This window comes from Narcine bancroftii, chromosome 3, assembly GCF_036971445.1.
Source record: "Narcine bancroftii isolate sNarBan1 chromosome 3, sNarBan1.hap1, whole genome shotgun sequence".
NCBI lineage: Eukaryota > Metazoa > Chordata > Chondrichthyes > Torpediniformes > Narcinidae > Narcine > Narcine bancroftii.
Window position 1 is genome coordinate 45,661,019 of NC_091471.1, and position 25,074 is coordinate 45,686,092.

At 39.2% G+C, this 25,074-nt stretch overlaps 1 protein-coding gene across 2 annotated transcripts in view; it reads right to left on the reverse strand.

The window, feature by feature from the left end:
• Window positions 1-8,775: 8,775 nt before the first annotated feature.
• txnl1 (thioredoxin-like 1) overlaps window positions 8,776-25,074 on the reverse strand; it is a 45,401-nt gene continuing 29,102 nt past the window's right edge. For both annotated transcript variants that reach the window (XM_069923945.1, XM_069923946.1), the window contains 5 exons: window positions 18,523-18,645; window positions 16,733-16,802; window positions 14,767-14,939; window positions 12,030-12,134; window positions 8,776-9,233 (listed from right to left, as the gene is read on the reverse strand). In XM_069923945.1, the coding sequence (XP_069780046.1) occupies window positions 9,204-9,233; window positions 12,030-12,134; window positions 14,767-14,939; window positions 16,733-16,802; window positions 18,523-18,645 (501 nt within the window). In that variant the 3' untranslated portion in view covers window positions 8,776-9,203. The remainder of the gene's footprint in view (window positions 9,234-12,029; window positions 12,135-14,766; window positions 14,940-16,732; window positions 16,803-18,522; window positions 18,646-25,074) is intronic.

The following is a 25,074-nucleotide window of genomic DNA, read 5'->3' on the forward strand; positions in this document are numbered from 1 at the left end:
TGCTCTCCCATCCTGTCAGCAATTGGGAAGAAGGGAGCAGAGGGTGGGACTGAGAGAAGCAGATAGGTGGGTCCTCTGGCCTCCCCTGCTGCAGGAGGCAGCTTTGCATTAGGTAGCTTTCAATATCGTGCACTCAGTTGTGGATATTGCAATGCAGCAACCTGCAGTGACAGCAACGTTCTCAAAGAGAAAACTTCAGAAACATGAGCAGGAGTCGTCCATCCGGCCCAAACCTGCTCCCAACTTTCAGTGAGATCACAGCTGATATCAATATGGACCCAGCTCCAGCTTTTCCCTGTAATTCTCCTACGATGCAAAAATCTATCTTAAATATATTTAATGAGGCAACCTCCACTACTTCCTTGAGCAGATATCCACAAAAAAAATCAGTCAGGATTTTGAAAATATCTGGGATATATCTATGAACTTTATTATTATTGAAACTAATACAAATTAGCAATTTTAAAAACTACATACATGAATATTATGTACATGTAGCGACTACTTCGGCAGAGCTACTAAATCAACATGCATACACAGAGTTAGTCAATGCAAGATTGTTTATTTGAGTTTGCCATGCTTCTTTTATATCCCTCCTGTCCCGGGCTCCACGGGATGGGAGGTGGTGACGTCACTATGTGTTTGCCCCAAATCCGCGGGGCTGGCAGGCTTAAAGTAAACACGGTGGGAAACCTGCGCCCTCTAGAAAGAAGAAGCATATCAATCCAGTGTGCCATTATTCGGCACGCATACGTGGTCCATTACCCAGGTAAGTGCATAGCGGTCCAGCCCACGGTTCCACGTGTTCACTGGTGAGCCATACTGGTGTTGGATTGCGATACCGTGCTGTGTGCCCACTCGGCCCGCTACACTACAACCCCCCACCCCCCCCCCCCTCCACAGAATCATCACCAGACACCAATGAACTAGCTGCATGCACTTTAGGCGGACTCCCTTGTCGTCTGGGCTGGGGGCAAAGAGTGGATGAAGTAGGATCCACATGTGCAGGCTTAAGTCTATCTACACTAAACAATTGAGAATGCCCCCCAATCTCCAAAGTATACACAACTCCGTCCCTCTTAATCATACGGTCATTGCAACAGTGTTCCTGGGACCTGTTTGTGCACAAACATAAAGTCAGCATCAAGGAGAGGTGGGGGCACATGTCAGTTAGGGGTTCAATCCCAGTTGTTTGGAATAGATTTGCTAACTGCGACACCACATTGAAGTTGCTGAAGGACGTCCACGTCAGAGTGAACATCCCCTGGAACCAGGAGGACTGAATTATAGACCATCTCCGAAAATGATGCAGGCATGCCTTCCTTGGGAGCGGTGCACACTCCCAGTAGAGCCCACGGTAACTCATCAATTCAATTGGACCTGATAAGTTAGGCTTTTAGTGCAGACTTGAGTTGTCGGTGGAAACGTTCCACAAAGCCATTGGACTGCGTGCAGTACGCTGTTGTGTACCACAAAAGCAAGGGCAGTCTATAATGCTTAAGTGAATTGTGCTCCGTGATCTGAAGTGATGTGTGTTAGGACACCACATCTCAAGATTCAATTAACAATGAATACTCTGGCATGTTTCAATGATGCTGGATGGCCACGGGATGGCCTCTGGCCAGTGTGTGAATTGATCTATGACCATCAGGATGTATCTCATGTTTTGAAATACTGTCAATGGTCCGACCAGGTCAACATGCACATGTTCCAAATGCCGGTGTACTGCCGGGAAAGTTTGGAGAGGTGCCTTTGTGTGCCGCTGTATTTTTGAATCTGGTAGGAGGTACAACATCTTTTTTAAGTCCATGCAATACGTACTTGCTCATCATGAGCTTGATGGTTGTTCTGATGGATGGATGAGATAAGCGTGAACTTGGTCAAAAAGACGTTGCCTCCAAGATGCCGGAATCACTGGTCTAGGGTAGCCTAAAGACATGTTGCAAAGTAGAATTGGACCACCTAGTTGTGGTGCCACCCGCTATACGTCCAGGTCAGTAATGGCAGTACTGTATGCCTGAACTTCGGGGTCCATGGCCTGTGCATTGGCCAATTCAGGAATACAATGTACTGTTGGTCTGGATAGCATGTCAACGAGACATGACACACATCCGTCTTGAATTCAGAAATGTATGACGAGTGAAGCTGAAGGCAAAATTCAGAAATGTATGACAAGTGATACTGAAGGCAAAAATGGGTGGCTTATGGTCCATAAAAGCAGTGAAATGCCAACCCTCCAAAACAGATCAGTAGTGTCTCGTGGCTAGATACAATGCCAATAGCTCTCAATCAAATGTGCTGTATTTTATCTCTGATGGCTGCAGGTGTCAGCTAAAGAAAGCCAGGGGTTGGCAATGGCCATTGACGTACTATTCAAAAACTGTGCTCACCGCTGTATCTGAGGTGTCAGTGGTGAGTGCCAGGGCAGCGCAGGGATTAGGATGTGTGAGCATTGCTGCATTGGCCAGTGTTTTTGGCAGTTGTAAGCGCAAGCTCGGCCTCTGTGGTCCAAAGAACTTCCTTGCACTTCATGGTGAGGAGCTGAAACAGTGGTTGAAGAATGTCAGCAGCTGCTGGAATGAACCGGTGATAGAAATTCTGCAACCCCCTAACTGTGGTAGGCTTTGGAAAAGCACTGACTGCGTCCACTTTGCTGGATAAGGGAAATGATCATGTTCCCCCATGAAATCGATGGTTGACTTGCCAAATTGTTATTTGCTAAGGTTGATGGTAAATCTGAATGCTTTCAGCTGTTGGAACGAGGCATAAGTGCAGGTGGTGATCTTGCTCATTTTGACTGGCGATGAGGATGCCATCTTAGTAGATGTCAGCGAACTCTAAATACCTGCCCAAGTGTCCATAAGCTGCTGGAATGTTTGTGCGGCATTCTTTAACCCAAATGGCATCCTAAGGAATTCAAATAGCCTGAAAGGAGTAATAATTGTTGTTTTGGGAATGTTATCCTCATGATGGAGATGGAGGAGGAGGAGGACGATGACAGTTCCTGAACAGCTTGTTGGAACTGAAACAGAAGCTCCAGAGTGGCGGATGGCTGGAAGTGCTATCTGTCTGATGTTTCTCTTGGAATAAGTGGAACAGAAAGGAACTCTGTGGTGACATGAAAGAATAGGGTTATCATCTGGAGAACTCTGATTGGGGCAAGTTCCATCAGCAAGACATTGAGGTGACTAATGGCAGTACCTAAGTTGTGGAAATCCTGGAACAACACATCTCTCTCTGCAAACCTACGAAGAACCTTCCTGAGCAGTAATCATTTACCTTTCAAGCACCAAAGCCTGGTGAGCTTTCTAAACATTAAATTCTGTGCACAGCTTGCAACCAATGAACTTGGAAGAATGAGGTGAGATTGAATTGTGAACCAAAGGACTTTTCTTAAATTTACCCACACATTACATACATGTGCACTTAGAATTAGAAAGGGTTTAAGTTGGGTAGTTAAGTTAATAGTGATAAGTTAAAGTTTGATTCTGTTTTCATGTTTAAAGATAATTAAAAACAATTTTTGTTTAAATAACTACTTGTCATGGTGAATATCTATTGCTGATAGGTTTTTAGGTTCTTTGGGCTCATAACAATACCAAAAAATATGTTTGGAAAGTGGTGGCATTAACTAATTTTCTCTGCTTCATGTCAACCAGAAAGTCATGGAATCTTAATAAATCTGCACCCAACATGGGCTGCACAATGGAAGCCAAAACACAATCCCAATGGAATGTTGCTTCTCCTATCCTAATTACAACACGTCGTGTGCCAAAGCTGGGAATAGAAGTCTCATTTGCAGCTTGAAGAGTAAGGTGTCGCTTATGTGTCTTCTCAAAATATGTCGGCAGGAGCAAGCTGACCTCTGTGCCTGTCTACGAGAAACACGGTTACCAGCGGTATCTTGAAGATACATGAGGCCAATACTTGTGCCAGCTGCTGAGGCAACTAATGGTAGCTGGCTCTGTCATTGCGTCCATAACTGTAGATTCAAGCTTTTGCTGAATCTTGTGGTCGGGATTACCAATTGTACCGACTACTTCGGCAGAGCTACTAAATCAACACGCGTACACAGGGCGAGTCAACCAAAGACTGTTTATTTGAGTTTGCTATGCTTCTCTTATATCCCTCCCATCCCAGGCTCTACGGGATGGGGTGGTGATGTCACTCTATGTTTGTCGTCAATCCATTACCCAGGTAAGTGCATAACAGTCTGACCCACAGCTCCACGTGTTAGCTAGTGAGCCGCACCAGTGACGATTCGTGATACCGCGCTGTGTGCCTGCTCAGCCCACTACAATAGCCACTGCATAGATATAATTAATATTTATTTTTTTAAATTATAAATTATGCATGTAAGAGTAAAAACATAATATTTTTGCATGTCTTGCAACTCTCAAACATCTGTTTAACAATATGTGGCTCTCAAATTAAGTAAGTTTGGCCACCCCTGCCATAGGGCTTTTTTTTTAATAAAAGGTTCATCTCATATATCTACTTCAGATTTATGCATAAAACACCCCCAATCCCAAAATACTCACTCCTGCACACAATATAATTTAGCCATATATTTCTGGAAAGAGAATGAAAGGCTATATCAACTACATCCAGCATTGAGCTTCATCAACTATATGAAGTTTCACCAGTCTGTTACTACGTCACTGTTTACACTTACAAATTTCTTGCAATCTTCAAACATGAAAATAAAGTTCTATTTCCCAAGCCCAACTCAATGCTGCACATCAAAAACACTATCCATCATACACTAAAATCAGGAAACCCCATTCTTCAATCCATCATTCTGCTTTGTTTCTTCATTAATTTCAATGATGCTGAGCTCAAGAGAAACGAGTCTTCTGCAAGACCTTTGTTGGCAGAGCAATGTGAAGATGTAGCTCATGTGAAAATCAACTCACTTAGAATCACTTGTTTTATTGAAAGCTCTGCACTCATTTCTGCAGACATCAAATTTTATGTGGATTTGTTTCTGCCAACCAGATATCAACATTGTTTTTTTATCCATATTATAGTATCCTACTATGGCTGGCCCCATGTTGAAACTATGAGATTAATTTGTAGCTACTTGACCAATTTATCAGCATCAGATTTATGCATCTGGAAATTTAACAGCTGTTTTAACATTAAACACCCATTTTCATCCACTGATGAACCCATCTGAAATTTGAACAAGATCAGAAGCAAAGTTGCTCACCATTGTCAATAATAAGATTTTATGGATTACAACTTCATCTAGTGGCAGCCAAGGTGCAGTTTATAAAATCTTACAACTTGCATTATGAGTGATGCACACCTTCCTTGGTGAAAAACAGGTAACATCTCAAGTCACCAGATTTACTGATAGTTTGGCATTACATACACAATTATGGTGCCCTCCATAATGTTGAGACAGACACTTTTTCCTTTATTTGCTCATGCTCCAGTTTTAAATTTGTAATCAAACAAATCACATGACATTAAAATGCACATTCCAGATTTTATTCAAGGTTATTTGTATACATTTTGATTTGACTATGCTGAAGTGGCAGCACTATATATTTTATAGTCCCCTCATTTCAGGGCACCATAACGTTTGGAATATTTGGCTTCATCGGTGTTTGTGAGTATTCAGGTTTGTTTAATTGCCTCATTGGTGCTGATACAAGAGAGCTAGGCTTGAATCTAAGCGTTTGTTCACCTTTGGAGCCTGTATTTGGCATTTTTGATCTAGAATTGTGTCAAAGAACCCATTGTGACTTCTTTGGTATTCCAAGGAAGATCTCCACTGCTGATGACTGAAGAATTCTAATTATGAAGAAAAATCCCAAACGCTTGACCGACAGATCAGAAACACTCTTCAGGAGGCAAGTTTGGATGTGTCAATGACCACTGTCCAAAGAAGACTTCATGAATAGAAATAGAGGCAACACTGCAAGATGCAAACCATGGCAAAGCCTTTAAGTTTTGGATCTTGTGCAGTTCTTTCACGTCTTCACACTTTGATTTTGCCATCACTCTGATACAGATTAATCTTGGTCTCATCTGTCCACAAGACTTTTTTTCCAGAATTCTGGAGGCACTTTTAAATACTTCTTGGCAAACATAATCTGGCCAACTAGTGGTTTGCATCTTGCAGTGTAGCCTCTGTATTTCGTTTCATAAAGTATTTGATGGACAGTAGCCATTGACATAATCCCACCTGCCTCTTGAAGAATGTTTCTAATGTGTCAGATAGGGAGCTTGGGGATTTTTCTTCATTATGATGAGAATGCAGGAGAATGGGGTTGAGAGGAAAATGAGACATTATACAAATTGCAGATTCGATAGACTAAATGGCCCAATTCTGTTCCTATGTCCTATGGTCTAATAGTAGTGTTAAGAGGCTTCTAAATATGAAGGGAAGAGGGATATGTATCATGTGCATCAGAGTTTTAGATTGACTTGGAATCATGCTCTCCATACAGACACATGGGTCAAAAGGAGAAATTTCTTTAACCAAGAAGTCTGTATGTTTTTGGATGCCCATCGAATATATGAGGTAGAAATCAAATTTTTTTTTGACAGAGATCACGTGATATGGAAATAGGCTAGTAGAGGTCAAGAGGTGTAGATAAAACCATGATCTTACTGAATGGCAAAATGTAACATCCAGGACTATACTCAAAATAATGGTCTATTCACAAAAATTAATGTTCACTGTATTCTGCCAGAAACAAGCGATCTAATTTGAAGTCTACTACAACTGTCCTAAAGTGATGCCATCTTTAAGTGAAAGCAACAATCAAGATTTATAAGGCCCTCTCCTTGTTGTTGTCTGGAGATTGGACTACTGGAATGACTCTTATATTTTGTTGGTTGACTGGGCATGGAAAGGATTGAATGGGAGAAGTACTACTTTGAAGTGAAATTTTGTGGCAAGAGAACCCATGAATTTTCAAAGAAAAAATATCCAGCATCTTTCAATGTCCTGAAATGCTTTACATTTAAAGAAGCAAATCTGAAAAATTGATATTAGAATTGGCAAGTGATTAAAAACAGTAATTGTAAGTAAATTGTCATGTTTTAAACATTAATAGTATATAATCCAGTGGAATACACTTCACCTTTAAATGTGAATTCACTTCCTCTAACAATGTAATTTTAAAATCTCATCTATATGCTTTGTCATTCCACACACTGTAACCTCTCCTGATCTACAACTCAAATGTTTGGATTTCCCCCCCCCCCCCCCCAATTTCTGCAACTTCAACACTCCCCATTTCCCTTGCCTTTAACTGATACCAATGTATTACACAACTAAATAACTTGAAACTTTATTAGTGATTGTAATCAAGTAATTTTCCATGGCACCAATTGCATCATTTTCACTCATGATATTGAGACTCCATCCAAATTGTAAAATCCCAAGTTGGGAGCTGCAAAACATTAAAAATTAACTGTTGAAATTGAAAAAAGTTTGGCACAGTAAGTCTTAATTGAAGGAATTTAAGTTTATGTAATGATTTGTTTTTACATGTGTTTTCATGAAACAAAACTTCAAATTCATTTTCATTGGGGCAAGTTAAAAGAAATTCAATATTTTGGACCACATAGAAGATTGTTTAAAGATGATTGCTTCAAGTCCTCAAGTTTTAGGACCACATTGACTCTTTGATGCAGTCCTCATTCACAATTGAAGGCAGACTGCTTGTTGTTCATGACATGGAAGTCAAATTCCTTTTTATTTTTTGTCTTCTAACAGTGTTTTCTTGCTGATAATGCATGCAGTTGTCTAAAATAATGTACTATTTTCCCTTTGGATTGACAGAAATTAATAACAGCTCCAAAATTTACTGTACAATTTAGTGAATTTGAACACATGAGGCTTCAATGCTTAGCAATGTGAATAATTATACAATCGGTGAGGTTGATTGAGGGTGAGATGTTGGACAAATTCCCCAGGCCTCTTAGAACAGAAGTAGCCATGACTTCATTATCAATACCACCCTTGACAACTTAGCATTCTCTCCAAACAAAACTGTCATGTAAGACGAGATCAGCGTCCTCAAGTCTCTCGCAAGAGCAAAGGTGGTCAGAATTGTCAATGTGCACGTTAGTGGCAAATCTGTGCATTTTAACATCTTTATGAAGAAATTCAAAGGCAAAGAGGCACTTAACAGTTTTATCAGAACAGAAGTTTTAGGGTAGCCAAATAAAAATTTGAACTGGACTTGGTGTAAAAGGTTATATAAATAAGATTTTCAATTAAGGTAACACCAATTTACAAAAATGTTGCCTGGGTTTCAGCATCTGGAATACAAGGAGAGGTTGAGCAAATTAGGTCTTTATTCCTTGGGACATAGAAGGCCGAGAGGGAATTTGATAGAGGTGTTTAAGATAATGTGAGATAGAGTTGATGTGGAAAGGCTTTTCCCATTGAGAGTAGGAGAGATGGATACAAGAGGTCATGGGTTGAGAGTTGACGGGTAAAGGTTTAGGAGTAACACGAGGGGGAACTTCTTTACTCAGAGAGTGGTTACTGTGTGGAATAGGCTTCCGGGAAAGGTGGTGGAGGCGGGGTCAATTTTGTCATTTAAGAAAGAGTAGGATAAGTATATGGATGGGAGGGGGATGGAGGGGTATGGGCAGAGTGCTGGTAAGTGGGATTAGAGGAGGGTACTTGGATCCATGTGGACGAGAAGGGCCAAATTGACCTGTTTCCGTGCTGTAATTGTTATTGTTAAATCCATCCTTAACACAGTTTCTGTTGATATTAAAAAAAAATCACAGTTGCCACTCTTAGGTAAACATTATTTTAATTATTCGACACTATTAGCATTAGAATTGACAGACAGCAAATGCAATCATTTTCATATTTTATAAATTTAGAGGATCACCAAAATTGGAATCCGTTTGAAGATCTGAAAAGTATCACCATATATAGGTTGGCTCATTACAACAAGGCTAAGTGCACAACTCTACCTTCCAGGTGAATTCCAAGGAGACTTCCAGGATCATTTTTTTCATTTGCCAGAAAATAATTAAACCAGTTCACTACATTCAAGAATAATCCACAAAATATTTGAACTGAACAATGATTTAATTGCATATCTGGAAAAGAACCAAGAGTCATGGTGTTGATGATATTGCAAGGATCCTGAAAATATAATGTTGGCCGAGTATGGTCCTATTAATGCATACCCAGTTTTTTTTTTTCTTTCATTCACTTAATGGCTTTCTCCTTTCTTTCCAGCAATCTAGAAAATAATTTAAAAAAAAAAGTGAAAATTGTGACCCAGCAATGTCATCAACAACTAAATGTTCAAGAGAAGTCACAAAAAAGTGAAAACGGAATTCTAATGAATCACAGAGTTGAAATGTAATTATTTTTTCTCAAATAGGTTGATAATTTTGTCATATTTTTCTGTCAAAATTTGCAAACCTGCACTAACCTAGGAGATTGAAGGAAGTGCTCATCAGCAGCTGGTTGTCACCTTTTATGATTTTTCACACTCACATTTGCCATATATTAAAATATCAACTTTCATCCATCATGTCTTATTTGGACTTCAGCAAGCCACTTGGTCACCTCTTCAAAACCCTTAAATTTGTGAGACATGGTCTCCCACACTCAAAGCCATGCTGACGATCCCTATTCATTTCTTGCCTTTCTAAATGCATGTAGATCCTGTCTCTCAGAATTACTTCCAGAAACCTAGCCACAAACTGATGTTAAGCTCACCAGCCCTTATTAAATAATGGAACAACATTGACAATCCTCCAGTAATGAGAGTTTGAGATTTACAGAATGCACAGTACTCACTTAAAATAGATAAAATTTCTGCCAGTTCTCCAACAATGCCTTAAGATACACATGGTAAAGTCCAGGAGATTTATCTACTTTTTTTGTACTCAAGAATGCCAACACTTCTCCTTCATAACATCTATATGCTTCAGGACATTTCTGTTCTCTTCCCTGAACTCACTTGCTTCCCTGTCCTTCTGCATGGCAAATACAGACAAGAGGTCTTTACAACCTTGCCCAAGTTCCATGGCTCTACACATTGATTACCTCTTCAAATCAGAATTACTAGATGAGAAAGAAATAGAAGAATTTTTGCTGAATGTGAAACTTCCAAAGCTGGAAGAGAGAAAGGATAGAATTAGATACTCCACAAAGGAAGAAATTGACAAGGCCCTGGGCACCCTACAAGCCAATAAATCTCCAGGAGAGGATTGATTTCCACCTGAGTTTTATAGACAATTCAAATAAATTATTAATGCCCCTTTTAATGGATGTCCTGGACCAAGCTGTGGAAACACAAATGCTCCCAGTCATTCTCAACCACAATTATTAGTGTTACCACAAAAATATGGACCAACAAAAAAACTTCATTATACAGTCTAACATCACTTAAATGTTGATTATAAGAATCTAGAAAAAGGAATGGCTAATATTACTTGCCAAAATTGATACATATGAACAAACCAGGATTTGTTAAAGAAAGGCATTCCTCAAATAGTCTGGGAAGATTATTTCATATAATACACAAAGCTAAATCTGAATAAAGTCCAAGTATTACAGTCTCCCTAGATGCAGAAAGAGCATTTGACAATTTGGAATGGCCCTTTTTATTTAAAACACTGGAAAAATTTGATAAAGGTAAAACATTCGCAAACTGGATAAAAATTTAATACCAAAAACCATAAGCTAAAATAATAAAAAATAATCAGATGATTCAGCAGTGTTTCACTTGAATAGATTGAGTAGACAGGGATGCCCCCCGTCCCCAACACTTTTTATTTTAACAATTTTGAACGGCTGGCAGAGATAATAAGAAGGGATTCGGATAAAGGGCTTCAAAGTTGGACAAGGAAAACACAAAATCAGTCTATTTGCTAATGACGTGCTATTGTACCTATCAGAATCAGCTAAATCTTTGAAAAAATTACAAGCAACTCTAGAAAAATGAGGCTATAAAATAAATATGGATAAAAGCGAGATAATGACATTAACCAATTTTGAATATGAAAGATAGCAAAAAGTAAATTTAAGTAGAAGACAGATGGAATAAAATATCTTAAAATAGCACCTGACAATAACTTGCAAAATCTGTACAAAATAAATCATCTTCCTCTTCTTAGGAAGATAGAAGGAGGGCTACAGAAATGGAGCAACTTACCGATTACTTTGATGGGAAGGGTTAACTATGTCAAAATGAAAGGGATGCCAAGATTGCAATACCTTTCTCAATCGATGCCTATTATATTACCTAAAAAACTTTAAGCTACTTAACAACCATATTAGACAGTTCCTATGGAATAATAAAGTACCAAGAATTGCATTCAAAAAACTGACATGGGACTATCGGCTGGGAGAATTTAAGACTTCCAGATTTTATTTATTTATTTATTTAAATTACCTAGCTAAGCAGGCTAGATTTCTCACAGCCTTCTTCAAATGTGAATGTACTCAATGGAGGGGCAAGCAAAGGACTTGGAGTTTCAAATCACTAAAGAAAAAGAAAGATAACCCCATTCTACTACACATGATTAGAACATGGCAAGAAACTTATGAATGTATAGAAAAAATGTAGAGATATTAATAAAAGCACCACTGTGTAAAAATGTGTTATTGCCTATGAACATAGGCTATAGAATATTAAATTCATGGGATGACAAAGGTACAAGATATATCAAGGACTGGAAGGAACTCATGTCCTTTTAACAATTAAAACATAAATAGGAGTGGCCAATGAGACCTTCTTCTGTTTTCTCCAACTTAGATCATTAAGAGAAAGATGGGGACTAACATTGACCCCACCTGAAATGTGCCCACCTACCCTCTCCCTTGTTAACCTTTTGCTTTGGATTTGAATAACTGTTTCATGCACACAATGAAATAAATGTTCTGTGCCCACATATTTTGAGATGGTCAGCCCCAAGTACTTTCAGCTTGATTTAGTTGAAAGGAGGCAACTGGCAGATGCAATCTTGTACATCAATCACCTGTTGCAGATGCTAAAATTGAAATATCTACCCATGCAACTTACCCGTCTGAAGTCCAACATATTTGTGGTTTGCACAGGGGTTCCGATAAATGCAAGATAGTTAATTCTTGTGGTGTCCTCATCGCCTTGGTTGGATTTGATAAAAAGCTACAAAACAGGGTAAAAGACAGCAGATTTAACTGTAGTGCACAAACAGTTCATCTTCTGCAGTATTTAGACACGCATTCATCTTCACATACTTAAATCACAATTCCTCTCAGTAGTTTCTGAACCATTTGTACAAGTAACCTATACTGATATTCAATTCCTGTTTAAAATCAGCACATCTCAGCATGCAATGGAATTTAATTTTAATTATCTTTTTTAGGAAAAAGGGCAAGGAAAAAAGATACAAGCATGGCAAGATACAACCAGCAACTTTTCTATAAAATTTCTAAAAATACAAAACTTACTCCGATTAACATACATTATGACACAAAAAGCCATTTGGGTCTTTAAGACTTTTCTGCCATTTATTAAGACTGTGGCTATTCTATCTAGTTTCCATTTTCTTTCACTATCTCCATATCCCTCAATTCCCTTGTTGTCGCTTACTCTATCAGTCTTGAGTGAATTCAATAAGTGATCTTCCATAATCCTCTGGTGGTACAAGGAGAGTGACAAATTCCAAAATTCATCTTTGTAAAGAAATTTCTCTCACAATCAGTCTTAAACATACAACCCTCTGTTTTGAGATTGTGACTCCCAGCCAAGAAATTTGGAAACGTCAATAAGATTACCTCTCATTCAAAATTCTAAACTCTAGAGCTTGACCTATTCAATTCTTCCTAAAATTGCTATCCCAGAAACCAGTTGAGTGAATCCTCATCATGTACCCTTTATAGAAACTATTCTTTCTAGGAAGAGATACCCAATGTGGTTTCATTAATGTCATATGTAATTGCAGTTAAAAAGCACCCTCTTAAATAACTGCTCCTTTCTCATGCCATGTCCGTGCCAGGTTCCTTGAGCACCAGCATTTCCCAATCTGTTGCTACTTTGAATATTGGTTTTTTTTTTTGTTTTATGTGTTGAAGGGAATGGTCATGTTACTTTTCACATTTAAATCTACATGACACATGCTTGCCATTGGGTTGTCTGCATTTCTTCGCACCCTACCAAAACAACACCCCCAAAGCCTTTTTACATCCAGCTCTGAATTCACAATTCTATCTAATTTTGTATCATCAACAAACTTGGAAATAAGTTATTGTGTTCCTTCAGCCAAATGATTTGAGACAGATTGTCCAGCTGGGTCCTCCCACTGCTCTTTGTTGTCCTTTTTATAGCCTGACGACATGAGCAAATCATATTTATTCCACTTTCTGATTTTTAACTTTTAAGCAAATCTCAATGTATGCCTGTATATTAACCCAATTCCAAGTACTCTCATGCCCTGTGTGGAATGACAGTGAGAGTCTCATGAAAATATAAATACATTATATTTGTTTTTCTCTCGTTATCTTTCTTACTAGTTAATGCTCAAACTAGCCAAAAGGTTCAGAGGTTTACAACTCTGCAGGATGCAAATTGCCAAAACTTAGTCATTAAGTTGCTGCACAGTTTACTTCATACATATAACAGCTCACTCAACTGATTTATAACCAACTTGCTGAATTCACATTTTCAGGCTGCCGCAGAGCACTAAGCACAGCAATCAATTCCTTGAAGAATATGATGCTAATCAAACTGTCTGCACAAAAACAATTTAAAATCAGAGCTTCTGGAGATTATTTTTAACTTCAAATTCTAGTTTTCCTCTCTGTCTCTCTCAATCCCGTATTCTGTGCAATTAATTGAAATCTGATTCATCTTCCTAATTCATTCAATGTTATTTGGATGAAGTCCAAGACATTGATCAACTCCACTTATTAAGATTGAGTGCACTTGCTATATTGTTCAAACTAACCAACTCTGGTTAAGATCTGGCCTACATTTTGTGATGCACACCATTTTATTCCTACTGGAATATTTAGAGCTCTGAACAATTGCCAAACGTGCATCAATTTTGGTCTTAAGAAAAAATATTGTTCAGTTAAAGTCATTAGAAACATCCTCTCATGGCGAGAGAATTAAGTGACTGCATTTTCAATGATAGACTAGAGGGTAAAGATGCACAGATCCATGAAAAAGATGACAAGGTATACAGACAGGGTGGTGAAAAAGGCATTTGAAAAAGGCCACTGGTTTGGGCCTTGAGTACAGGAGCATGGAGCACTCTTAAGATGTTAATGAAAGTGTGTTTGGGGATTGTGTGCCCATTTAGAAACCCAGCCATAAGAGAATTATTGTGCCGGAAAGGGTGCACTCATGAGCAATTTGCCAGAGCTCATGGGGATAAGGGGGCATGCTTGAATTGTAGGGAAAAAAATGGGACCAAAATAAGATTTATAAAGTCATAAGGGGCAGAGCCTTTTTCTCTCCCAGAGTACTGGTATCGAAAACTAGAGGGCATAGACTTGAGGTGAGAGGCAAAATTTAAAAAGGACTTTAAGGGTACCTTCATGACAAAGAGGGTGGGGGGGGGGATATATGGAACAAGTAGAGTAAGTGGCAGAGCCAGTGATAATTTAACACAAATAAAACACTTAGATAGGTACATCAATAGGAATGGTTTAAATGGATATGGGCCAAATGGAACTAGCTTGGCTGGCAAGGACGAGATGGGGTAAAGAGACTGTTTTCATGCTGTAGAACTTGAGGATTCAATGAATCAAAAATCTCCAATGTTAGAACTCACTGTTACACTGTTAATATTTTGAAATTTGACATAGCGCAGAGGAACAACTCCATCTTCTTTAACATCATCTGGTGTTAACTCCAAGGTTTGGGTTGGTTCACTTCTTTCCGCATCATCAAAATCAAACGAACGTGGCAGATTAGTGAATATTTTTACAAACCGTGGTCCACGGCCTGTGAACACAAAAATACCAAATGCTTATGTTATGACTAATTACTGGCATGAGGAAAGACTTATTTAAATTTTTTACAAATGTAAAATTGCTGGAGTTATTCAATGCTGAATGCATTGGGAAGAATGGGAAGTGTTCACTCAAGCTCATTCACCTTTGGAAACATGCAAATGGTATCAAAATGAAATCCAAAATACCAGAGTTCTAAGCCTCACAATTTGATTAAAATGAATGTTGTTGAATTGCTTTTAAAATATTAGTGACGAAGAAAATGTTTAATTGCTTCACCTCACGATAATTGGTTCAATTCCTCAATCCTTGAACCAATAGCCCAGATAACTGAATTCAGATGCAGAAAATGGTTTCATTCGTGCTTCTAGATTTCACGAAAAATTAATCTTATGTGAGAGAAATAACTTCAATCCAGAATTGAAGCTAACACAATCTTTTGGCACATGAAGAGATCAGTCACTCTTTTTGACAGTCAAGAGGTTTTTTTTTTAAAGTTGTGAATAAAAGCAAAACAGAGTTAGATGGGATAAAACACAAAAGTCTATAGATGCAGTGATTGAAGTAAAAAACAATGCTGTAGAAACTCAGCAGGTCAAACAATTTACTTTATATAGCAAAGATAAAGATATGTAACCAATGTTTTGAGCTTGAGCCCTTTATCAAGGTATCAACAAAATGTTATGGTCATTGAGCTTGAGAGCAGCAGGAATGACAGATGGAGAGCCGCGAGAAAGAAACCCACAGAATTCCCCTTGGAGAGCAGAGGTGAACTAGCAAAGATACATAAGCAATGGAGCCCTTCAATGTGGTATTCCAATGTCAAGGAATAATAACTATTTCAAGGCAGCTTTTTGAAATATTTCTGGTTTCAATACATTGTTATGAACAGGTCACACAATTATATTTTGCCACATTGATTCCCACATGAGAATAAATTCAGTTTGTAGGTGGAAGAATGTGACTTGAATGTTCTCTGCAACTGAATTAAAATGTCTTGGAGGTGCTTTTACCATTGTTATCAGACTTCCCTTTTCATCATCTCCAAAGTCCGCAAAGAGTTTATATACCAATGTCCTCAGGAGGCAAGTTTTAAAAGAAACAAAACCCAGCAGTTAATGGAAATCAGGTTAGTACAGCCCTTTATGTCTTCAGTGCTGGTAGAATATTTAACTTAATTCATTTTTGACAGTGTGCGCTTTTTTTTTTAAAGAGAGAAGGTGGTGTTCATCTGTAAACAGGCCCAAAACTGGATCAAGACTCCCATGCTGGGATTAAAAAAATAAATTTACTGAAGTTGTTGATTGAGGGAAGCACTTTTTTTTTTTTTTAAAAACATTGTTAATATTTCCTAATATTGCTGGAATTGCTGAGATGTGATCTGCAGGTCATCAGCACCATAATGGCAATGTTGCAAGTACCCATCACTTTCAATGTGCCAAGAGCAATCTGCCTCCTCAATGTCAAATGAAGTGAATTGAATGGGCATTGACAGTAATTACCAATGGAGCATCAAGAGATCACGATTCTAGAATGACTGAAACCAACAGCTTATCTGCATAAAGAAAAACAGAAGGGGAAAAAACAGAGCTGGATTCAATAAAGAACCAGATATTTTGGGGTGACAATATTGCTGAGGAAACTTTGAAAACAGCAAGTTTAGTGTTACCCCTGCATGCATACACATCACATCAAATCACAATAGCACAATTAAAAAGGAAATCAATAATAGAGGTCAGAATCTATACAATACAATAAGGGAACAATCTGAATATTATCACTCACCATTCTCAGGAGCTTGAAGCCTCATTGAATAAAGCTTGACTGGTTGGTTAAATGCTATTGTCACAAGAAGCTATTTTAAAAAAAAGTCATTTAATTGTGTGAGATTCCAAAATAGAAGCACTTTCAGCAAATTGCCTGCCAATATTTATCCCAATTGAGCCCCGACTATTTAACTATTCCCTCCCATCTCCCTCACATTCACCTGCCTGAATATTACCCCCATTTGCATGGTACATTAATATATTTAATCTGTACTATTGTAGTTGTTTTTTTAAATTAAGTACCTGTTTGGCAACAGCAAGTTAAGCACATTTGTGTACAAGGACAATAAACTTATAATTATTATGCATCTATCGCATTCACCTCAATCTGCTTCATAGAATTTTTATATTTAACCAGTCCGTGCATGCAAATCTTTCCTAAAATTGGGTTTTCATGGCCAAGTTAATTTTTTTTCGTCTCTAGTTGTGCAATATTAACTTAATCTTATAACACTAAAAGTTCTGATTTGTAATCCAAATGGTATTTAACTTTCAAATCACCTGTAAATTATTGCTCATCAATTTGAGTCTTAAGTAAGGCATTCAATGGCACCCCCTCCTTAAAAACCATATTCACCAATTACAATAATCATCACAGCTCTCTTGCACGCAAAAGGAATATGTAACCTTGCTCTTTTCGCCACTTACATTCCAAATATTTGCAAAGAACAGTATAAATTTTTTAAAAATCAGATCAGCAATTTGGCTAATTTAGGCTGACACCAGATCAGTCAATGGAGTGTTCTACTTTGGTGGGACTAACTCCACCATTAATTACATTTCTGGGCTCAATTCCAGATCGACTCCATCTCAGATGGTGTAAAATCCACCCCATGCAAACAAGCACAAAGCAGGCCAAATTTGCTCTGCAATGCATAAAAATTGTGCTCTTGGCTTATGATCATGATCACTTCTGGAAATGATCCCCCAAGAAAGGGCTAATGTACTGACAGATAGGCTGGTTATGATCCCTACATTCAGAAGTACCAATATTTGGAATACATAGACCAATCCAAACTGACATTTCCCAACAAATTTGGTTCACTATTTTTCTGGGAAAAACAGATCACCATTTCTTCAATAATCTGATCTTTATCATCAACCTGATAGAATTTGGATGTTTCTTCACAAATAAAAGTACAGATATGCACCGCTTAACATCTATGATACATTCTGTGAAATTTGGTGTTAAGTGGCATGGATGTTATACAAACACCATATATACTTAGCCAAGCTATATGGGATACTGTAGTGTACAGTACTTGTAAACTTTTTATTTGCAAGTAGGGATCAACGTGGGGACCAACACAGGGCTCTGGGGAGAGAGCGGGGAACAGACACGGTACTGTGGGGAGAGGGTAGGGCATTGGATCAGTGTGGGGACTGACACGGGGTTGTGGGGAAAGAGCGGGACAGTGGGATCAGTGTGGGGACTGACAAAGGGGTGTGGGGAGAGGGCAGGGCAGTGATTGCTCGCAGTAACTATATAATTATGAGACAACCATCGTGTATGCAGTCTGACGTTGCCTGAAAGGACATTAAGCAGTGCATTCCTGTACATTTAAAACAATTGCCTTTTCACAGAAAGGAGCAGGTTATATTTCTTTATGGAAAGTTTTCACAACAAAATTAAATCAAAAGTATACAAAATATGAATTTGAAATCTACACAAGACACCACAATCCAAGAATACAGTGTTAACTTTTTAATTATAAAATATTATAATAAAAATAATATTGAACTCCATACTTGTTCATCACAATCAGATTCCAAATACGATAGGTCTTTTTGCAGGCAGTTATCAAATCCATATTCATCACTTTCATTAAGACATTCACACCCAGCTTTATTTATAAATGGCATCAGGTCCATCTGAAAAGCAAAATATTTAAAAAAAGTCTATTTCACAAAGCAAATATTGCCAATTTATTTTATGAGGTAATGTTCATCACAATATCAAATGTACACAGGGAAAGTTAGATTGGTCAACAGGATGGCCAGGAGACACAGATGGGAAAAATGAAATAGGGCAAGATAGGATGGGAGTATTTTATTTAAAAAATAGACAGACAAATCATTCATTTATTTTCTCTTTGAAGTTTACCAAAATATATATTCATTCCAGACAGGAAGATGAGGAATCCAGAACAGAAAAATCTCATTAAATTTTAACAGCACAGTTAAACCTTGTACATGATTGATTCTAATCCAAGGATATCAAGGAAGGGAAGTGAGTGCAGTGGATAAGGTGCTCAAAAAGCTGAATGGTCTAACAGTAGATTAGCCTCCCATACCTGATGGATTGCACCCTCAGGTTTTGAAACAAGTTAACTGTAGATTGCAAAGACGCTGGCTATGATCTTTCAGGAATCAATAGATTCTGGCACGGTCCCAGAAGGCTGGAAAATCGTAAATTTCACTCCACCATTTAAGAAGGGAAGGAAGCAGCAGAAAGGAAATTATAGACCAGTTAGCCTGACATCAGTGGTCAGGAAGGTGTTGGAGTTGATTTTCAAGGATGAAATTACAGAGTACTTGGAGGCATATTACACGACAGGTCAAAGCCAGCATGATTTCCTGAAGGGAAAAATCTTGCTTGACAAACGTATTGGAATTCTTTGAAGTAACAAGCAGGTTAGATAAAAGAGCCAGTGGATGTTATTTCTTTTGAATTATCACAAGGTCTTTGACAAGGTGCTGCACACGAGGCTACTTAACAAGATAGCATGGTATTGCAAGGAACCTGCTTGCATGGGTAGAGCATTGATTAGCATGAAGTAGAGAGTCAGATACAGGGATCATCATTCTGGTTCAATGCCAGTTGCTAGTGGTGTTCCACAGGAGTCGATGTTAGGGGTGTTTCTTTTCTATTGTATATCAATGATTTAGATTATGGAATGAATGGCTTTGTGGCCAAGTTTGCAGTTGATATGAAGATAGTGTTGAGAAAACAGGGAGGCTGCAGAAGTAAGGAGACATTACCAAAATGGGCTGAGAAGTGGCAAATTTAAAAAGAAAATGTTGGAATGTGTACATTATGTACTTTGGTGGAAGAAATAAACAGGCAGACTTTTTTTTAAATGGAGAGAAAAATTAACATTCCCAGATGCGAAGTAACCTGGGAGTCCTCGTACAGAACACCCTGAAGGTAAACTTGAAGGTTGAGTCGGTGGTAAGAAGGCAAATGCAATACTGGCACTCATTTCAAGGGGAATGGAATACAAGATCAGGGATGTGTTGAGATTTTATAAGGCACTGGTGAGGCCTCACTTGGAGTATTGTGAGCAATTTTTGTTCTTCATTTAAGGAAAAATAATGTTGACATTAGAGAGGGCTTAAAGGAGTTCATCAGCAGGATTCAGGAATGGAACAGTTATCATGAGGAACATTTGACATTTAAGAGAAGATCTCATTGAAACATTTTGAATGTTAAAAGGCTTGGACAGAGTAGATATAGAAAAGTTGTTTCCCATGGTGGGAGAGTCCAGGACAAAAAAGCACAACTTCAGGATTGAAGGGTCCCCAGTTAGATCAGAGATGCAGAATAATTTCTCTAGCCAGAAGGTGGTGAATCTGTGGAATTTGTTGCTACAGGCAATTGTGGAGGCCAAGTCATTGGGTATATTGAAGGGAGAGATTGGTAGGTTCTTGATTAGCCAGGGCAAAGGCAATGGGGAGAAGGCTGGGCATTGGGGCTGAGTGGGAAGATGAATCAGCTCATAATTGAATGGTTGGGGCATACTTATTGGGCTGAACAGCCTATTTCTGCTCCTATGACATACGGTCTAACTAGAGGTGCTTGCCTCAATTCTGTGACAGCACTCTAAAATTGGAGAAACATTCGAGAGACTGAAGCAGATTGGTTCATGCAATGATAGAGCAAAGGAGGAAGGCATTTGGCCAATTGAGCCAATTACAAACTCAGTCAGTGTCTATGGCCCAGGTTTGGGAGACAACTGAATACTTTCCTGAACAAGCTCCTGAATTCATATGGAGAAAATAACATAATTGCATGATAATTATGACTTTTTTTTTAAATTAAGATGTGGTCGCCATATTTGAAATGTATGAGTTTAGTAATATTTTTAATTGTTGCATGTGTTTCTTATGATTTTTTTGTATGCTTCCCTTGCGGGGTTTGTGGAGGATGGGTGAAGGGGGGTGGTTTAGTTGTAGTTGTTCATTTTTATATTTATGGACTTTGTACAAGTTTTTTCTTGAAAAATTTAAATAAAGTTTAAAAAAACAAGCTCCTGAATTCAATAGCTGAAACTGACTAGTACATCAGGGATCCATAATGAGTTTAGGATCATGAAATCATACACAAAAGTAAACAATTCCTGTAAGAGTCAAACAATCAGTTCCACCTTTCTCTTTTCTCCATAAACTTTCATTTCCCCATATTACTTAAAAGAACAATACCAGCTTCTTTGTTCTCACATTGGTTATCAAACAGACTTGGGGATGATTTCCCAGAGCATGCACAATCGCCATCCTGAGCTCTCAGCTGCATTCCATTTCAACTTCCCTATCCTGATGTTTGTCCTGGGCCTTCTCCACTGTTGGAGGCCCAAAGCAAACAAAAGGATCATCTCATATTCAGTTGTGTCAACTGCAGCACAATGAACTAAATTTCAGGTCCCCTCTCTCCTTTCCTGTACCCTTTTCACTCTGTCCCCCCTCTCCCCCATCCTTTTACGTCCCTGTGCCAAACCCCACCTATTATCATGCCTCCTTCTCTTTGCTTCCACTACCCCCATCCCCATCTGCCCACTGGATTCTTCCACTCTTCTTCCTCTCCTGCAACCCCTCAATCCCACCCTCTCCCCCACCCCAACAGTGTCATTTGGTTTCTCTTGAAATTACCATTCTCACTTTCTCCATTTATTCAATTCCTACATTGCTTGCCTTTGTCATCCAATCCCCACTCCACCCTGAATGATTGGTCTTCCTCCATCCAATCCATTTGTTTTTCTCGTCTCTCTATCTGGTATCTGCCAGTCCTCTGCCTCTGTCAATTATTTTCCACCTTTGTCTGGTTTGTCAATGTACAGAACCCTAACCTCCCCCCACCACCATCATATATTTACACTAATTTCTATGCTAACTTTCCTCAGTCTTGAAGAGTTTCAGCTTGAAACATCAAACATTTTTTTCCTTCCACTCGACCCATTGAGTTAGTCCAACAAATTGTATTTAACTTCAGGCTCTAGCATCTGCAATCTCTTGGGTATCGGCAGTACATTGAGTATTGGAGCATAATGAAGAGGGAAGTAAGGAGGACTAAAATAGGTGGCTTTGGCAGACAGAGTAAGCAAGAATCCAAGCAGATCCTTAGACGGAATGTAATGATGGAGAGTACAGAGAAGATTTACCAGGATGATTCCTGGAACGTTTATCAGCTCTTGGACTGTATTCATTTAAGTACAGAAGAATGAGAGGGGATCTCATCGAAACATTTCAAATGCTGAAAGGACTGGAAAGAGTAGATTGAATAAGATGTTTCCCTTGGTGGGTGAATCCAGGACAAGAAGGTACCCATTTAAAATAGAAATTAGGAGAAATTTATTGAGCCAGAGGATCATGGATTTGTGGAATTTGTTGCCACATACAGCTGTGGAGGCCCGATCATTGGGGATGTTTAAGGAGATTGATAGATATTTAATTAGTCAGGGTATCAAGGGATATGGGGAAAAGGCCAGAAATTGGAACAAGATGGGAAAACTGTTTAGCTCAAGGTGGAGTTGTGGAGCAGACTCGATGGGCAAATGGCCTACTTCAGTTCCTTTATCTTGTATACTAAGAACAAGAAAATCACATTGGAAAGAATAGGTCCGTTAAGGATCACAAGGGCATCTATGTGTAGAGGCAGAAGAAATAGGTAAGCTCTAAAATGAATATTTTACGAATGCATTTATTGTTAAATAGGATAAACAGGAGTAGGAGAGAGAGTAAACTAAAGATAACCTAAGGAATGTCTGCATCAGTAATGAAGAGGCATTGGCAGCCTTAGATCATATCCAGTTTGATAATTCTCCAGACCTAGTCTAGGTATATCTCAGAACATTGTGGGAAGGCAAGATGAAAATTGTTAGGGTCTTGACTGACATTTTTAACTCCTCATTGAGGAGAGAAGTTCTAGAGCAGGGGTGTCAAACTCAAATTCACGGAGAGCCAAAATTAAAAACTTGGACTAAGTCGAGGACCGAACTAAATATTTATTGAAAATTTTCAACAACATCTGCATGTTTTCTCTTCTTTCAACATATGTAATGTTAAACTTTTTCTTATTAAAATAAATGTTTAATAATAGTTTTGGATAAACACTTTCATTGTCATTGTCATTGGCCCATTTCCTTTAGCGTTCTGAAACCGTGCACGTGACGAGTCAATGAGGGATGATTAAAGCAGTGGTCTTCAAACTTTTTCTTTCCACCCACAGACCACCTTAAGCAATCCCTTACTAATCACAGAGCACCAATGGCACAGGGACGCGAGTGGAAAGAAAAAGGTTGAGAACTGTTGTATTGTGGTAACTCCACATCTGATTAGGTTAATTGTTAGGCAAGTGGTCAGAGAAGGACCCCTCCCCACCCCAAGAAAGGCTTAAATCACAGGAACAAAATAAGCTTCCATCTCACTGCTCCCAATCTTACACACAGTCCTGATGTGTAATGTGGGGTGGCAGCTCCACGTTCACCCGAGTTCAGGTGCTGTCTGTGTGGAGTTTGTACGCTCTCCCCTTGTCTTGGACCAACAGGTCGGTCGCCTGACGAAGGCACACGAACCCCCCGTTGAAACGCCGGCATCCGGGGCGGTGGAGGAATTGGCTGAGAAGAGTGCGTTGCTCCCACCCCCCTCCCATGGTTGGAGAGGGATTAAACTGCGATCTCACGGCGCCGGGCTCATCTCCCACAAAAGGAGCGGGAGGCAGGGTCCGCCACGCACAGAGCGAGGGGGAAGGCATTGCCAACGAGACGTTCGGTCCGGCGTCGCCGCTGAAGCGCAGACCCAGCGAGGATGGTCCCCAACTCCAGCCGCGTCTGTGTGTCCGGGAGCCGGGCGGGCTGAGTGCGGCGCTCCGATCCCCGGGATTCGGGACTCTGAGATCCCTCCACACTTCCGGCGTCTTCATTTTCACCTTCAGTGTGCATGCGCTATACTGGCGCGGCGGCCAGCGGGCCAACTCTAATATATACTTAATATGATCTTGTGGGCCAAATATGATCTTGCGGGCCAGAGTTTGACATGTGTGTTCTAGAGGATGGCAAACATGTTTAAAAAGGATAACCTTGGTAACAAAGACCTGTTGATCTGACACTTGTGTTTGGAAAATTGCTGGAGAGGATTCTGAGATGAAATCAATCAACATTTGAAGGGCCAAGGGAAAATTCAGAAGAGCCAGTATGATTTGTGCACGGGAAATAGTGCCTCGAACTATAGAAAACTATTTCAAAGTGGTAACAAAGGTAGACGTTTGCAGAGAATTTAATGAAGTGTTTGATAAGGTCCCACATGGTAGATTGATAGGAAGGTTAGGCCACATAGGATCAGAAGCCAACTGGATTTAAAAAATTGTCTCAGTGATCAGAATGAGAGTGGTTTTAGAGAGCAGCTTTTTCAATCTGGAGAACAGTAACCAGAGGATAGCCTGAAACTGAAAGTTCAGTTCTTACACCCTTGCTTTTGTAACATACCTAAATAATTTGAACAAGGATGCTTGTGCACAAAAATACACGTTGCAGGGAACAGTTAAAATTACTTGGGCTTGCAAGGAGATCTAGATCAGATGGTAAATTGGGCTAAGGATTGGCAGATGCAGTTCAATTCTGAATGCTACATTTGGGTAAAATGACACAGGGCTGGACTTGCTGAGGAACCAAGGGGTTCAACTACATAGCTCTTTAAAGATAGCAGCACAAATATGGTAATGTACAGAAGAAATTGATGAAGCTGTTGCCAGAATGAGGGGAGTCATCATGAAAGATGATGTTTTCCATAGAGTGCAAGAAGTGGAAAGTGATCTTATTGACATCTGCAAATCAGAGACATCAGGTGATGACAATCTGTTTCTTAGAGTGGGAAAATCTAACACAAAAAGGCATGACAACAAGGCGAGGGGGAGGGATTTGAAAGGGCCATAGATACTACAGTATAAAAACAGGCCCTTCTAGTCTGTGCTGAACTATTATTCATAGTGACCTGCACCAAGTCCATACCCTCCATACACCTCCCATCCATGTACCTGTCCAACAATTTTGTTAAATGTGAAAATTGAGCCTGCATTCACCACTTCAGCTG